The 18,153-nt window shown below is 34.9% G+C and overlaps 1 protein-coding gene across 1 annotated transcript in view; it reads right to left on the bottom strand.

Annotated features, from left to right (window-relative positions):
* Positions 1-13,515: 13,515 nt before the first annotated feature.
* Positions 13,516-18,153, bottom strand: part of LOC121414923 — a 57,607-nt gene continuing 52,969 nt past the window's right edge. Inside the window, exon 9 of the mRNA XM_041607969.1 lies at positions 13,516-14,913. Coding sequence (XP_041463903.1) covers positions 14,820-14,913 — 94 coding nt within the window. The 3' untranslated portion in view covers positions 13,516-14,819. The remainder of the gene's footprint in view (positions 14,914-18,153) is intronic.

Raw genomic sequence — 18,153 nt, 5'->3', positions numbered from 1 at the left:
ATAGACCAACTGGTTGTTGGACGGAATGGTAATAGACGAACTGGTGATTAGACGAAGTGATGATTGGACCAAATGGTTGTTAGGCCAAATGTTATTGGACGGAATGGCATTAGACTAAATGAAGGTAGGCCATGTGGTGAGTGGACGAATTGGCAATTTATCTAGGTGGATATCCATGGTTGGTCTAAACGATTTCCAGGGGAGGTATATAGGGACAGTATCGGATGGGGTTTGTGTCTGAAAGTTTTTTTTTTTTTTGCTTCAATGATCTAAAATTAAACTTTTGTAATTTGAGAATACTTATCATGTTTATTGAAAAAAAATAAAATAAAAGTAACATTTTCGGGAAAAGGTCCTTGACGCAGTAATAAAATATTGAGCAGAACTCAGCAGATTATCATGATATTTTGCACATTGTGCATTTTCTTTTCAACACAAGCAATGGACAAACGATTTCCTATTTTGTGGTTGTGCAATATATTCATACTCAGATGAGCACTAAAAGAAATTTGCTTGAGTATATGGAATTTTATTGTACTGGACTCTATTGGGTTTGTGGTATTTTTAGGGCACTATTTCGTAGTTGTTTCATTGTGTGTTGTGTTTGTTGCGTTGGATAGTGAATGGTCATGCTTCACACCGTGGTTTCAATGGGCATTAATCATCTCAGTGTGAAGGAAGGTAATAAAAGTAAAGAAAACTCAAGATATTGCAGGAACTGAAAAGAGTTGTGAAGAGAATTGTCCGAGAGAAGTGCCACAATGAGGGGATGGACGGGATATAGAGACAGAGAAAGGAGAGGTGACGGAGGGGGGGGGGGGGTAAAGAAGAGAAAAAAAATAAAAAGCAAAGGGGAGGTTCGGTGAAATGAATTGAGTCGTATAATGGGGGGGGGGGGGTATAGAGTCCGAATGGGTGAGCACCCAACATCGTCATCTCAACATGCTCAATCCTCAGTTTCACATCATGTTCACATCATATCGTATCATAATGCATAAGGAAATTGAATATTGGAAACCCTGAATAATTTTCGTCGATTGTCGGCACGGACCCCATACGAACGTGCTGTCAAAAAAAATCAAACTGGTTGACACATTCTCCAATATTTACTATTTTCTACTTTCTGCTTGATAACATCCAATGATTATTTTCCAAAACCATAGGGGAACGCCGTTACTTCAGGCATGAAGCTATCAATCAATGAAATTATTTGTTTCGTATATTTGCTTTGTTCTCAGTAAATATTATTTCCCATGTTTTCCATCCAAAATAAAATACATTTGGCAAAATACTGCCTGAGAAATGCAGCATTGCATGAAGGTCGCTATAGGACGCGGATGAGTAATTTACAGAACAGATTTGCCACGATTTATTGTACTTTCCAGAACGTCAATATTATGATTTCTGTACCTTGGTTTGTGAATTTTGAAGGCAATATTCATTTTCAATTGTTACGGTTATCTTTTCCTTCAATTCTATTGTTACAAACGAGAAACAATACTCGGTGACATAACCGATTACTCTCAAATTTATATTTTGTGGAAAGGAATCACTACGCAGAAACTGATGACTATTACCCAGTGACTATTAACATTATTCAAAAGGAATGATAACTTTAAGAATTCCAACAGCAAATTCAACGCAGATCATAGGCAGAATGGATAGCAGTAGCGTACAGATCGGGGGGGGGGGGCTTGCGGGGGATCTTGCCCCCAAGGAAAAAATAGAAAAGTAAAAAGAGAAGGGTGAAATATTGTATTATTTTCTGAATATTATGTCAAAATCTATCACAAAATTAGATTTTTGAAATAACATATCGATAATTTTTTATAAATTTTACGCGAAACTCCATATCTAGCCCCCTCCAAATTTTTGTCTCACTACGCCACTGATGCGACGGCTTGTATGTGGAGGCCTAATATAAGTTCCACGAAATATTGAGAATGAAGAAAACAGCGGTAACGATTATGATTATAATGAAAATAATGATCGCAAGACATATTGTTGATGAAGTTGGTGTAGGTCTCACGTCGGATATGACTATAACGGTCAACCCCTAATCCTCTGCATGACAAACTTTTGATTGTATCTTTAAGCTAATCCGGACTTATACCCTTAATCCAGTCACTTTAAAAGCAGATGTCAAATTAGGGAATTTGAAGCAAAGTCAGTTTCACTCTTACAAACTGTACATTAATTTGACAGGAAAGCAAGAATATAAACAAAATGCACATTCCCACCGGAAATTATAATATATGCCTATTTTTCACTGTGAAAAAAACACGTTTTCGTAAAAGCATGCATGGACATAATAGGTCCATGGTAAAAGCAATATTATGACATGCAAATGCTATGCTAATTTACTTTACATTGTGATATTACGTCTTTATCAGTCATAACGGTCATAAACCCCCGATATCATGCTTACATTCGACAGAATTGTTGTAACTTCCAGATATTTATATAATAGGGCCTGATTATAAATGATGGTGAACTGATTTTCATATATACGAAGACGAATAAAAGAGCAAAATTGGTAATCCCCGCGATATGACGAATCCGTATTTCTTAAAAAAAAAACTATTCCCCATTTTATTGTTGTTGGTTAGCTTTCCATGAAGCTGTCTGTTCTCCGTAACATCCGCTTCGTTCGAGTAGCAAAATGCAACATCATCTTATGATTGGATATATAGGTCGTCATCTAATCGATATCTGTTCGTCCAATTCAATTGCTTCAACATCATGATCATGGTACAACCTTGCACGGATGCACATCATTTTCGCCAGTGATTTCTTGTTGCTAATGGCAACGGCCGCCACATCACATGATCAACGATACTTCTCGATTAGGTTTCACAAAACGTTCACATAAATACAAACAAAGCTTGTGTTTGTGTTTGAATCTCTTTTACATCTGTGCCACCTTAAAAAATGATAGATAAAATTACAAAGAAAACGAACTTGTATTTGAAAATTATTTTGATCGAATTTTAAAGAAGCAAATTAGTGATCAGAAGTCGGGCAAGCATAGACAAGGAAAGGATCAATCGTAAACCGTAACAACATTGCATTGTACATTATGATTATGAGTGACCCATTTTATGCTGTACATTGAATACCCCGATCCTGGAACCAGATTTAAATAACCTTCTTGGTAAACACTTTGACTTATAATCTCTTAACTTAAAATAGTAATTGATAATGAGTACACAAATAAGACATTTGATAAAAGTGTGGAAAGACTGTCATTTGGTCTTGTTTAATTTGATTTGTCTCATAACATTATAAAAAGATGAGAGGTTAAGATAACATTAGAGTGGCTTCCAATTCGTACTCCAGAAGTACCATGAATGACCAGAAAAGCTACATGTTCTTTGAATATACGGGAACTCCATGACGACCGAGTTCAGAAAAGTTGCTTAAATTTGACAGGTCTTTTCAATATGTGAATAAGGAAACTTCGGTCGAGTTTTATCTAACTTGGTAGTGTGACACCACGTCTCACTAGTCTGCAGGCACAGACCCTGATTGAAAACTCTGATCAACAAGTGTGTCTCCACGCAAAGACTAGCACATACAAAACTTGCCGGGCATTCAGTACACAAGGCATGAGTGTGGGTTGCACATTCAGACCCTTAACTCGAGTGAAGGGTTTGCACAGCATACCAATGTCTCACTGTGGGGCCATGCTGATACACTTATTTTATTCTGGTTTTTCTAAACCTGAAAGAGATTGTCGTTTATCCACCATGGACACTAATCTCATCGATCGCTATTATTATTTTACTTTCACTTTCTAACTGAAAAGGTGAGTTTAAATTGGGGCATGCATTGCGGTGCTGGACCATCCAGATTTGAAGAACCGTGGATATTGCATGGGGGGGGGGGGCAGACGAAGTCGATCAATAGCAGATCGATATGTATATTCGGAAGATATAACGGAAAGCAGACCACGCCCACATTTAGGCCCAACCCCCAGTATAGTACTGCATAAGTATGCAAATTGTAAAAGCGTGCACACAGAACTGGCAGTTGGTTACATTCCATTTGGAATTAAGATCAATCTTTTTTTTAAAATTCCTTTCAGTATTTACGAAACTTTATTTAACGGAATACTGATTCTAAATGCTATCAAGTCTAATTTCGAATGTCTAATTTTGAATGACTTCCTTCGGTGGAGAAAAATGACTGGAAAATAACCCGGCTATATATATGTTTGGGTTTGATTAGACGTAAAATCGTATGGCGTTGTAATTTATTGGGTGTGGTTCAAAATGATACAGATGAATCACTATCATTGAGGAAGATGGTGCGAACAGACTATATGAAACAGTAAAATGTAATGTATTTGATATATATCATTTGCAAACTGGACAATAATATGTATATATATGATCTGGGAATTGAATATCATTGTGAATCACAGGGTGGAGTATAAAAAAACCTACAAAACATCAATATAGAAATATAGAATCCGTAGGCCATTCTAAAAAGAAAATACATGTAGTTCTAACAATTTTAACAATGATTCCTCTATTGTTTATGACCCGCCTCTTTTTTTTTTCTTTTTGTCATTATCTTCATTCCCCTTTTCCTTTTGAATTCCATTTAAAATGAATAAACGTAGTATAAATAACCCTTTCAAAATAAATGGAAGTGTAAAAATGGTGAGGGGAGGGGTAATGAATGATCAAACCATGAAGGCACATGTCCTTACATTACTTCTTTTTATTTATGTTTCGTCTTTTGGTTGACTTTTTGTTACTTTCATCAAATTGAAATTTTTCCCTTTTAGATCGAAGTCAATAAAGAAAAACATTTTGCATTGAATGTATTGTACATAATTATTGAAAGAAGGTGGACTACCTACTTTCCCCATCACTCAAATTAAGTAGGCCTAATACATTCGATAATTTTGAAGAAAAAAAAACATGAGTGATTCATAGTTCGTTTCTCCCTCATAATCTGAAATTGCAAACTACTATCATTCTAGTACAGTGACACATTCAAACATAGTGATACCTTGGAGGAAAAAATAGTTGGATTTAAAGAAACTCAGAAACATGTGACTTCAATAGATCCTATAATCTTGAACTTACAATTCAACCGAATGAAGCTATAGCACTCAATAATGTAGGAGAATCATTTTTTATAGCAGTGCATGTTCATAATCTTAAATTGCAAACTCGTATCTTTTAGATAAAACGAAACACTCAAGCATAGTGAAATATCGACGGTGGAAAAAAACTTTGCGGATTTTATTAAAGAAACTCAGAAACGCATGACTTCAATGGATCCTAATCTTGAATTTACAATTTAAGCGAATAAAGCTATAGCACTTAATCATGTAGGAGTACCATTATAGCAGTGATGTGAATCACAGAACTACACAATATGTTTGAATTGTTATCCACTTAAGTTTGACAGGCTTATTTTGCAAACGACCATTTTCAAAACTTCCAATTTGAGAAACTGGGTCAGAAAAAGCGAGAGAGAATGTGTGGGGGGGGGGGGTAGAGAAAAAGGGATGTAAAGAGGGGAACATCTCTCAGAAAATTTGAAGCAATCTGAAATATTGCACAGATCGGATTCTTTTATATTATTTCCCCAAACGTCTGAATGCATTTAGTAGTAATAAGCTACCAATGTGGGAGATTTCAGTCATAACCCCATCAGTTCTAATGTTCTTTCCATAAAAAAAACAATAAGTAAATCAATCAAATAAAAGAGTCCCAAACCATAATGGGTGCAAATCTCGCTTATTCAATATTTCTCTTTTTTAAATTCCAGTGATTTACTTTACTTGAAAGTTGAAACATCCTTCAGATTCAGTTTTCATTCCCTTGAAATAAACTACATGTTTTTCTAGTCATTGCTTCCATGGAGCTGGTGCTATACGTTAAAATAGACATAAAAACACTTGATAACTGGTGTAAACTGAAACAAACTTTCTCCTCGAAAACATCGACCTATCAAGTCTCAATTATACGTTGAAGCCTTATCACTTTTTTTTTACTTGAATCCCATGCTCTATGAAAAATACAAGAAATTATGAAAACGAGAATGTGAAAGACACTTAAATTATGTGACTAATACACAATTATGAAATTCTTGTGAATGAGGTGGTTATTACATTTTGATGTCCAGTTTTTGCAGCATAGCCAACCCTGCAATGTGTTCGAGGAAATGTGATTTCTTTGGAGCGCTTTTCACAATTCAAACGAATACAGTTAGATTGTATACTTCCATACAATTTTTCAAAGAATCTCAAAACATTGCCATTGCACTTTCAAACCTAGAATGTGAATACAGGGGAGAGAGTGCACAAACCAAAAACGTCTCATTTAAAAAGATATACTGTTTGTATATAAGGTCTCCTTTTGGTTTGAAATGTTTGCTTCTGCGCCAACTGGCATGGAGGGTTTCTTCCAAATAATAAGAGGGCTGTCAATATTGGAGTTAAGGTTTAACTTGTTTGTTGCGGTGGTCAAGAAATACAAAGGTGGGTTTTCATAATGGGAGTTCATCAAAAGACTTTCAGTTCTTGGTCATTGCGAAGAATGTCTTCCACAAAATATCTTGATTTAATGTTGATGGATATTGGACAAAATATGAACATATATTATCAACAATATTTCAAAATGATTTAACGAATCACCAGTCTTTCCGTGCATATCAAGAACCTAAAGGTTAAAACCTGTCAGTTTTCATGAACATTATTATGCAGCAACCTAATATAGTGCAATACCTCCTCTCATCTCCACCCCTGATTTTCCCCTCTCTCCACTCTTCGCACCCATCCAGCCTTCATTCAACTTTCTCCGTCCAATATTTCATGTATAAAATCATCAACAGACCAAGGATTTCATTATAGGGATGGGGCACAGAGATTTTATGTTTTTGTGCGTGACACAAATAGTTTTTGGAGAAGCAAAAATATATACAAACAAACAACAACAAATTGATTAATACTTTAGGACGAAAGAGCAATTGGGCCCCTGTATGCCCCAGTTCCCTCCCTGGATCTTTGCCTATATAAGAAATAAGATCTGCAATCCAACAAGTAGGATGTTAACCAATACACAGTCACTTAGTTGTAAAATTTACATTTATTACAATCATCCTTTTTATCTTTAACATATAATATAATTATTATCATAAATTTCACATTCATAAAATTACACAATTCTTATATAATTTTGTAAGGCCTACATTTTGCATCATTAAGTAATAGATTGAATACAATAAATCACAATACACAGAAAAAAAAGAAATTGTGAACTTTCAGCTCTATACATAAAATCCACCAAGAGATATAGAAAGTGATAATAATAGATCCTTTATTTATGACTAGAATAGGAAGTCAAATGTAAGGCTTGGCTCCCAAATATACACAAATAAAATTGAAAGTTTTCTGTTGTTGTTGAAAGAACAGCGGGTGGATAGTAGCATTCAACACATCCAAGAAAATACAATCATGTAAACAGATTCATCACATATAATTTTTCTGTAACTGTTTGACAGGGAGAGTTCATAGATCATAGAATGCAAAAAGAACATACATACAATGTGGACGAAATAAATACATTTAAAATGTTTGTGTTTCTTTAATCAGAATAAGAACTGCAATATATACATATACTGATATATTTCAGAGATATTCAATAGTCATTCAAATTACACCCTGCAGTAACAAGGAATGCATACTAACCTAAATACAGTATCTAGTACATGACAATGTAATAATATTGATAAGTTCTTTCATAATACACTTATGAGTGCAATCCTAACTTTGAAACTAACTTTTAACACCAGTCCAGAAAATTTATTAAACATAGACCTAGACCAAATATAATTTTGTTTAAATTCTTTTAAAGCTTATGGCCTTACGCTCTCGTGGTTGCATCACTTCCAATGCCAACTAAATACCCCAAACTATAACTAGACCTGTAAGGTCTGCACCTATGGGTGTTTTAAACAGACAATAATACCAGGAATTATCATCATTCACAATCATTATTAAAGAGAAATTCCAGTAGTTGCAGTAAACACTGATTTCATGTGAAAGTCTGTAAAACAAGGCTTAATTGTCAGTATATCATCGAGGATCTAGATCTGGTACAGTTACATTAACTGAACTTTGTGAAGTCTTGAAATCTATGCTGAAAAATGTTCACACCGAAGATCCCCAACACAGATAAGCGCACGTGGGACAATGTATATTTATTGCTTAGGGCCCGACGCCCTACCCGATTCCTGTGCTTATTTGCTGATTTCTCAGCAATTACACAATTTCTTCCAGAATTCTTTGGCACATGCGTTTTATTTATACAAACAGACACTTTGGTGGTCATTTCATTGGATTCTGTACGAACTCATTTTGGTATCGTTACCAAAACTAGCATTTACCTTTAACCTGTGCTTAAACTAAAAACCAACTGCAAATTTACTCTCACCCTACCTCAGAAGAAAAAGATAGAACATTCCAGAATTAATCCTAAACCTGGAAATAAACCGTGCAAAATGCACAAAAAAACTGCACCTATGTTCTTCTTTCTTTCCTTTTTTTTACAATACATGCTTTTAATATACACTTCAGCCCTATATAGAAACAAGAAGCAGACCTCAACCTATGCACAAGGATAACCCAACAGTCACCTTAATTCTCATTTGATCTACATATGTACATGGCCATAGTATGTGGTTTCCATTATACCATACTAGCATCAAGTGTGAGGATTAATCTAAATTGATTCATTTGGATTTAATTTCAACATCAATTATTCTAAAATTTTGTAAATCACCAAATATTTATAAAAATTGATACACCCATTTTGCATAGCACTGTAAGTATTTTCATTTTGAAAAAGAAAACTGAGACAAGAAGTAAAGAAGTAACCCTTCAATGAAATACGGGAATATTTTACTCACATTTTATGTTAATTGCACAACTACATGTAAGAACATTTATTTCAACATAAAGCAGTCCCCCTATTTTTCTTTATCTTCTGGAATTTTATCTTAACATATACACTTCAACATGAGGTCACATACCATTACTTTTATGCAATAAATTGTGAGTTTTGATCTGAGTGTACAAAAAAATTGATATACAGGAATATTTGCATATAATTAACAATACCGCTACTATGAAAAATATATTGAATAGACTTCTACATTTCTTTCATTTTCATGTCATTTCATATTCATTCATTTTCTAAATTTCATGTATCTATTTCTCTATTAATTTCAATTATCTAATTCCATCTTGTGAACCTCCACAATGCAGATTCTCTGATAGGACAAGAGATTCGGAATCTCAGGTTTAAATGAAATATTCACAAGTTCAAAGCCCGAGAGTGGCCCGAGATCTACACGTCTGTAGCTGACAGCTAGGACGGGGGCGATGTGTGGGGGCCATGCTGAATCTGCATGTTTGTTTCATGTTTTTAACCATTCAATACTCCCATGCGCGACAGTGTATGACTAATGAACAATGGAGACATGCACCTGACAATGCAATGCTACAAAATAATAACAGAAGCGAGAAATGATACAAAAACACAAAAGAATTTTTGTCTTCTCATTGCAATGGAAGATGAACAGTCTGCTAGTACAATATGTGACCCAGATAGGATGAACAGTGAACGATGTTTGAATAGTCTGCTTGGGTCTGTCGAGCTGTTACTGCTTAAAATAGAAGAAGTTGCTGAATCAACAAGTCAGTAGTTTCTTCTGCTTTCAATGAAGATACCTCTCAAACATCATCAGAGACTTTTTTCTGAAAAGGGAGGGGAGGGCAGGTAAATGCCCCTGCCCCCCTCCCCACCCTCCAAATTTCAATAATTGCTTACATTTACAGGGTATGTTTCACTTCTGAATAATGAAATAAAATTGACTGTACACAATCTCTAATGCACAAGCTCAGAACATGAGTTCATGTTCAAGTGTCCTTTTCAGTTCAAGAAAATCTGGGCTTAAAAGTAAAATGCCCTTTAACATCAAACGCGGTGATTAATCTACCTTACCATCTCGGGTTAATCAATATATGCATAAATTTCTTTTTCTCCAGATAATAAGCCAAAACAGTCCAGAAATGAATAGAACATCAAATTCTGTAACAATAACTTCACATTGTGATGTTATTTTGCTGTTGCTCTTCCATATTTCTTTGCTAAGCAAGTCTGGAACCTACCCCTGGAGCTGTAGGAGTGCATTGTTTGTGATAAATAGCAGTCGCCTGCAGACTCTTTAATGTTGCACATTAAATTCTATGACAATTGGTTCAATCAATATCTAAAAAAGAGGCCTTACAATTGCTCTGTCATAAAGTAACATGCAAGCTCATGAATACCCCAGGCAATTAATACCGATGCATTCAAATGAAATAAATCACATTTGGTTTTGATCGGTTGCATGATAGCAGATGCTACATTTGCAGAGGGCACATATGCCCTGGAGAGAAATTTGTTCAACAAGAAGCAGAAAAATGAGAGGAAAATGTCAAAGTTTGTGGATAAATGTACTTAAAGTAAGATGGTAATTAATAAGAATTGAAAATTTGATGATGGATATGGGGACTCTATACCTCCCCCTTGATTCAATCAGTAAATTGGCAACTCTACATGTTGCAAGGGGGGAGAAACATCTGGGGCACCTACTTTAGGTATAAGGGCCGAGCCATGTCTATCCTGCAGGAAGCCTGCACGTGGCTTTTCATTACCAATCATCACATTTCACCATAGAGAAAGTAAGAGGGGAGTACTGGAAAGCTGCAATGAAAAGACATGGAGTATTCTTCCTGTTAAAAGACACCAAATATCCTTATAACAAAGCCCTTTTGTGACTTAACTTTCCATAGATCTGCTTAGGACTAAATGAATGATATTTTCTTCAAGAAAGCTTTGAAGCAAATATTCTACCTAAATAGCATAAATAATGGGGCGAACTTATGGATCCAAAGGTCGCATTTATGACACTATTCATGTATTACGGATGCTTTCTAAAAATCGACCTCCTAATGGATGCAACTTCCCTTAACGAAGCAATTAAGGCACATGTGATGCCAAAGATATAATAATGATAATAGATTCTCATCAGCTGCATACAATCTAGACAATCTAAAGAGTGTAAATTACTGCATTTTCATTTTCAAGGTTTATGTTGTTGCTGATTTGTTTCGATTCCAATCCGCACATTTTGTTAAAATTGTGTTTGAACAGGTAAACATTTCATGGAAATATTTTCTCCATAATTTGTTAAGGGCATCATTTCACATGCGTATCATGTTTGTGAAGGTATGTATAGCGAGAGTACTGAGCTTTCCAATACCCTACACGGCCAAATTACAAATAGTCAATACATATCAAAGTATATACACAAGTGAATTGATAGGTTTATTTCTTTTCCTGACAATCAATTCATTCCTGGAACAAATCTGATGGACGCTTCTCTTTTAGTCTTTTGTCTCCTTTCTCTTTCACAGTCGTTCTCTAAAATCATTTTTGTACATGTAACTTCTACATCATTTCTTTTTGTTCAAAAATATCATGCAAAGATTTTGTACCTATGCAGATTCCCACGATGGTTTTTATCAATCTCTAACAAGCTGTGATCCTACAGGTGATTATGAGATTTGTATTGTTCAGGTTCAGAATGCAGGGGTGCAAACTATTATGCTTTTCACACTGCACTTTTTTTTCCTTAACCCCGGGAAATTGGTGGGGCTAAGGGGGGTCTTTGCCCCATCAATTTCCCGAGGTAAAGCTTAGCCCACTTTGTTTTCACACGTTTTAGCAAAGTGGGCTAGCACGATAAACAGTACGGTACTATCTGGCCCTGCAAAAAAGCAGGGTTAGCCAGCTTACTGTGGTGTTAGCACTTAACACCATAATTGCGGTGCTAAGAGATGCAGTGTGAAATGAAACAGGGCTAATGAAAAGTGGGGCTAAGCATTAGCCAATCACAGAAGTTGAAATTGCACATTAATCGCACTCTGTATGGTAATCATCAATATTCATGAGATGTGTGATAGTCCGGGATGAGGTGTTAACCCCGGCTAAGCAAATAGTATGGGGTTAAGAAAGACAGTGCGAATCTGAAAAAAGATAGTATGGGGTTAAGAATAGTATGGGGTTAACAAAATGCAGTGTGAAAAGCAGAATAGAATGCTGACGAGAATCCCTGCAACACCTGAGTAAAGGTAATCTCAATGGGGGATTACAGATAATCAGGTGTGCTCTTGCTTATTATTCACTGCCAATCAGGAAAATATCTCTACAGGTTGCATGGAAAGGGAGGTATTGAAGCAAAAATGAAAATACAAAGAGTGAGGATGTGAAAGAAATGTAAGGATGGGAAGATAAGGCTCTAGAAAATTACTTACAGATATTCAAACAATAATAACCAATCAAGTGTAAAACTTGCACATAGATTGAAAATAATGGGAGGGTATGAGTTGAACAGTTTGGGAGGGTAATGCATTCCAAGCTAATTTTTAACAAGTCAATGGGTAAAGAGATAGACTGATACTAGAAGGACTGACAAAATACCAAAATACTTCTGAGAAACAGGAGGAAAACAGGGAGAAAGAAGAAACACAAAGAGAAAGACTGAAAGAGGCGGGGGGGGGGGGGGGTGTTGAAAACAAAACATCAAGAAAGGAAAGTGGGGATCATGAGAAAGAGCTCAGTGAGGTAAAAATATGTCTGAATGGGGAGGCTAGAAATGTAAGGAAAAAAACGAGAGAAATGAATAGTGCACGAAGAAATGAAAAGAGACAAAGATAGAGAGAAAGAGAAAAAGACACACCCACATGGTAAGAGGGAAAAGGAAACATATATATGTTATATTGAAAGGAAGATGTTAAGAGGGGATCTATGTAAGCCTGGTCCCTGAAAAAAACGAAACAAAATGCAACCACATCCCACAGCACCTCGGCATTTGGACCCCAGGCCATTATGTGGTAAATAATTTGGAAACAACCAAAAGCAATAAAAAAATTTTCATGAAAATTGGACAGAACAAGAGACTTCACCTGGGGAAAATATTGAAAGTAAACACCGCAGGGATCTAAAAATGAATCAACTGCAATGTACTTTTTTTTCCCTTACAGAGAGTGACCTGTAAAGTGCAAATCCCAAGCTCTGGTGAATAGATCTGAAATAACTTGTCAAATATTCTCAGAACCAAAATCTCTTCCCTTGAAAAATTGGTCAATTGTTGAGTTTTTTGTTGTGGAATTCCAGGGCCTTTTTTTTTCAATCGACTGTTCACAGTTTAAATCACCATGCTAAATTTAATTGAGATTTAAATACTAAAAATTAAACTTTATTGTTCAAAATTTCAAACAATGGTTTACACTGTTTAAACAACTACTGTAAGGTTCATATAGTAAACGAAAAATTAAAGATGTTAAATAGTGTTTATATAAGCCAGGCATATCCAACAATTTAAGGACATTTCATTTCTTATTTTCTTCTTACCAGAGCGACATGCAAGTTTTTGTAACAAGGGTAAGCACACACACTACCACTAATGATATTGTATCTTGTAAAGACACAAAATTCCAGTGATTCAAAAATAAAACACGCTTTACAAACAAGAACAAGAAAAGTCGCTTCAAAGGGAAGCCCCTTTCAATGTGTGCAATGCCTGTAATGCAAAGTGTGAACAGCTCATTAGGTGCTCTGTATATGAGCAAAATTTATGGAATGCCAAATATGCAATAAGAGGCTAGATATATAACTCTGAAATTAATTGGTGAGTATCGGAAGCCCTTTGTGTCATGACAAGTTTCCAATTGAACGTGACAGCCTCAAGAGATATCCGAACTTCAGCCCAAGAAAGAATTAAAGAGAAGAACCAGAATATCATTGATTGTGCGTTTCTTCTCGAGTCATTGTGGACAACATACACAATGTGGCAAATGTGTTGGAAAATGAGGTGCTTTGTAAAGAAAAGATAGTTTGGACATTGGGGTATAAGAACATATAAATATATGACTATCATATTTTGTGTTTAATGCTATATGGGGAAAACATGTATCAGATCAAAGAACAGTGGGCAGTTTGGTGTAGTGCATTCACACTTACGGCTACAGATTCAGAGGGCATATTTTCTGAATTGAATTTTTTCAATAATACAAATTGCAAACACATTAAAACAAACTTTGGAATGTACAAGCATGCCTCCTAAAACACAATAGTACTGGTCTTTTACAGGAATAGCAAACATTATACAATCATAGCAAGAAAGGCATCCACTCTCTGAAGAATATTATAATAATATGGGAGTCTTCTATAGTCTCTGTGGTGGGGGGGGGGGGTAATCATGGCCTGAGATTCCATTTCGTTTCAGCTCAAAGTCTACTTCATTTTGTAAGGCAAACTGATCAAAATGAGACTATAATGGTTTCTGCAAGACAGGATATTTGAATTTGTGCTTACAAAGAAAGAAAAAATAACCCAAAATGCCTATCGTTATATAAACTACCAATTACTTTGTTGAGAAAGTAATTCTTTTAAACAATAGGGGCTCACTTTGCTTTGTGGAAATGGATGGTCTGATGTGTATTTGCCAGCTAATTCAAGATTACTTAAACATAATTCTTAGGCTTGAGATTCAGTTTCAAATTATGGCATATACATACAATGATGTGAATATTTCAGCCTTTTTATACAAAATAATGAGGGTTCTATGGCTTCTTTGTGCAAGTGCACAGCAATGTCACTCTGATACTACACAGAGATACAATTACTAATATTCTCTATAGATGCACGATCACAGCCTCTGGGGAGAAGAGTCCTCATTATCCAGGTTCATAGAGAAGATACCCCTCCTACCGACGACGCCATCGGAGATGCTGTCTCCACAGCAACCAGAGTTTTCAGTCTGCTCAGATGTTTCATTGCCCTGTGTTGATTGAAGAGAAACAGAAACAATTCATGAATAACTTATATTTCTATGAGCTACATATTGTGCTGAAAATCATCATATTTCTGGTTTTGAAACGAGTAATTTGTTATATTTACCTCCTGGTACATAATCTTTTTAAAGGATGTCCCACTGACTGACACAATTATGTACAACGTATGTCAAGAATATCAACATTCTTTTTACAACTAACAAATTCAGCTCGTAAGATGAAAAATAATAGTGCAGCAATATGTGATGTAACATATTAAGCTTAAGAAAAGGCTTATCCTGGTACCTGAAATGGTAAAATAGTTGCAATTTTTTTAGAAGTCTGTTGAATATTGACAACTCTTAGCTTTTATTTGATAACAATATCACTTGGTTTTCACTTCCAGTTCTTGGAATAATAGCTATTTCAATTTCCTAGAAGAAATTGAAAATGAAGAGACGTTGTTTACATCAAAATAATACTAAATAACCAATCTAAATGTAGGTTCTACATGTAACAATTGCAAGTAGGTTTAAATAATGAAAATCTGAGCTTATGATTAAAAATAATACATGCATCTTATAATACCAAGGATCAAAACTTTCAAAGGTCTGTTGGAATTTCCTTTATACCCCAGTCACATTTGCTGTAGGCGGCCATACGGCAAGTTATTGACTGAGGTATTACTTGGTTCGAATATATCCATCACATTCCTTTATTTTTGGGTGGTTTCAATATTTGTATTCAAAAGATAAACGAAATTTATCTTGACATTGATATTTTCAAAATCATATACATGTATGCACATATTGCTCCTTCTTCAGTTAGTTTATTTTATTTATTTATTATTCATGCATTTTCATTTATTTTTTATTATTTATCTATTTATTTATTTTTGTTTATTTATTTATCCATTTATTTATTCATTTATTCATTTTTTTTTTTTGGGGGGGAAGATTATAATGTAACCTGAACAAAATGAGTCCTGAGCAGACAGCATAAGTTCTTGACTTCTTAAACTGGATTAATTTGTATTTCAGATCAAAATGGCATCAAGTGCTTCCATTCTTCATCAAAAGACGGCAATCTATAATAATCACACATTTTGCACATTTAACCTATGAAACTAATGCACCTTCTTTGTGATAGTGCATTTGTGATTTTAAATCACTTTGTTGAGGGCTAGACTAGGTGATGACTGCATATGTACATTCACACATTGCAATAATTGTGATTTGAATTGAAATAAATGTCTTATTTTCAATCACATATGAGAAAAACAAAACTATCGGCTTTTTGAGTTCAGCATATTATGTCAGAATAGCGCATATATTACATAAAACGGGATGGGCAGATCTTATGGTATTAAAATTCCAGGTTAAAATCAATATTATTCAATGGTTCCCACTTTAAAGCACTTAGCAAACTCCTGTGAGCAATACACCCCCCCTTCTCCCCCCAAACCACAATAATTTTGAATCACGATCTCTCCCAACTCACCTGATTAGAATCAAAATTATTTACGAACTTCAAGGTATCCCCCCCCCCCCGATACTTCTTCCCGTTTATGACACCCCCCATGGTGTCCTAGTGTTTACTGGTACTCTTATTTTTTATAATTACATAAATTAATCTTCTTATTTTGTCTATGAACAGATGACAAGATGACTGATTGCAACTGATACCAGCAGAAAAGGCAAACACAGATGGCACGACTGATAGAGATCAATTAATATATTCTGATCTTGTCTAGGTACATGTTAGCATCATTATGATCATGGCTTTTACCATTCCTGTTTCCTCAGCACAAATATTGCAAGATGCAGACCCTTTCTTCATGCATTCCTGAGTAAAATGTAACTTTATAATTGGTAAAACTGTAGTATACAGGTGTACAGTATGTTGTTTTTATAGATGCATGATATAGTCAACATATAAGTTATAACATTACATATTTACATTCAGTAGATTATCTTGAACCTACCAAAAATATGTAATTCAAAGTGCTAACGTATGCTTAAAGGACAAGTCCACCCCAACAAAAACTTGATTTGAATAAAAAGAGAAAAATTCAACAAGCATAACACTGAAAATTTCATCAAAATCGGATGTAAAATAAGAAAGTTACGGCATTTTCAAGTTTTGCTTATTTTCAACAAAATAGTTATATGAACGAGCCAGTTAAATCCAAATGAGAGAGTTGATGACATCACTCACTATTTCTTTTGTAATTTATTATATGAAATATTTTCATTTTCTCGTCATTGTCATGTGAAATGAAGTTTCATTCGTCCCTGAACACATGGGATTCTATTATTTCAACATTTTGTGCTTCAGGCAAGGAGGTCCTAATCGTCAAATTCGTAAAAAGTGAAATATTGTACAATTCAAACAATAAAAACACAAAAGAAATAGTAAGTGAGTGACATCATCGACTCTCTCATTTGGATGTAACTGGCTCGTTCTATTTTGTTTAAAATATGCGAAACTTTGAAATGTCATAACTTTCTTATTTTACATCCAATTTTGATGAAATTTTCAGAATTGTGTTTGTCTGATTTTTCTCTATTGATTCAAATCAACATTTTTCTGGGGTGGACTTGACCTTTAATTACAGAGTAGGTGTAGGTGCAGTTATACCAGTAATGATGAATACGAGATCAAGGAACGCCTTTAATGGAGGAGTTGGCCTGTTGGGTTTTTTAATAGTCTGGAAAATTAGGGAGCTTTCAATGTCAATCTCACCATGGAGCTATCACAAATCAAACTGAATTGGGTTGGGCATAACAGCAAATCAAACTACATGTATACAGGGTTGGATTAGAGAATTATATCAATTTAAGGGGTGGCTTTGTGAAGACGAATGAATATGTACATGTGTAATGTATGTCTCAGAACTAAATGCTCAATGAAAAAATTATTGTACTTTTTACAGTCTTTGTCAGTTATATCTGTGTAATGCCAAACTTGTCAAATTATTTTTTCAAAATAGATTTTAATAGGCCTCTTGTTGATTATTCCTATACAGTATTCTGACTTTCAATTTGACAAATATGGGTTAAACCATGGTTGAACTGGGAAGACTTCTACTTTAAATCTGATACAGATAAAGTTCCCGCCATTTCATGTGTAACCTTTATAAAAAGGAACTGCTTGCATACATGTATCTATTTAAGCCTGCTATAGAAGTGTTTCTTTATACCATTGAGTAAATTTAAGAGTTTGCAAACAAACACGAAGTTTTATGA

Source organism: Lytechinus variegatus, chromosome 5 (assembly GCF_018143015.1).
Source record: "Lytechinus variegatus isolate NC3 chromosome 5, Lvar_3.0, whole genome shotgun sequence".
NCBI lineage: Eukaryota > Metazoa > Echinodermata > Echinoidea > Temnopleuroida > Toxopneustidae > Lytechinus > Lytechinus variegatus.
This window is presented reverse-complemented; position numbering and strand designations above follow the sequence as displayed.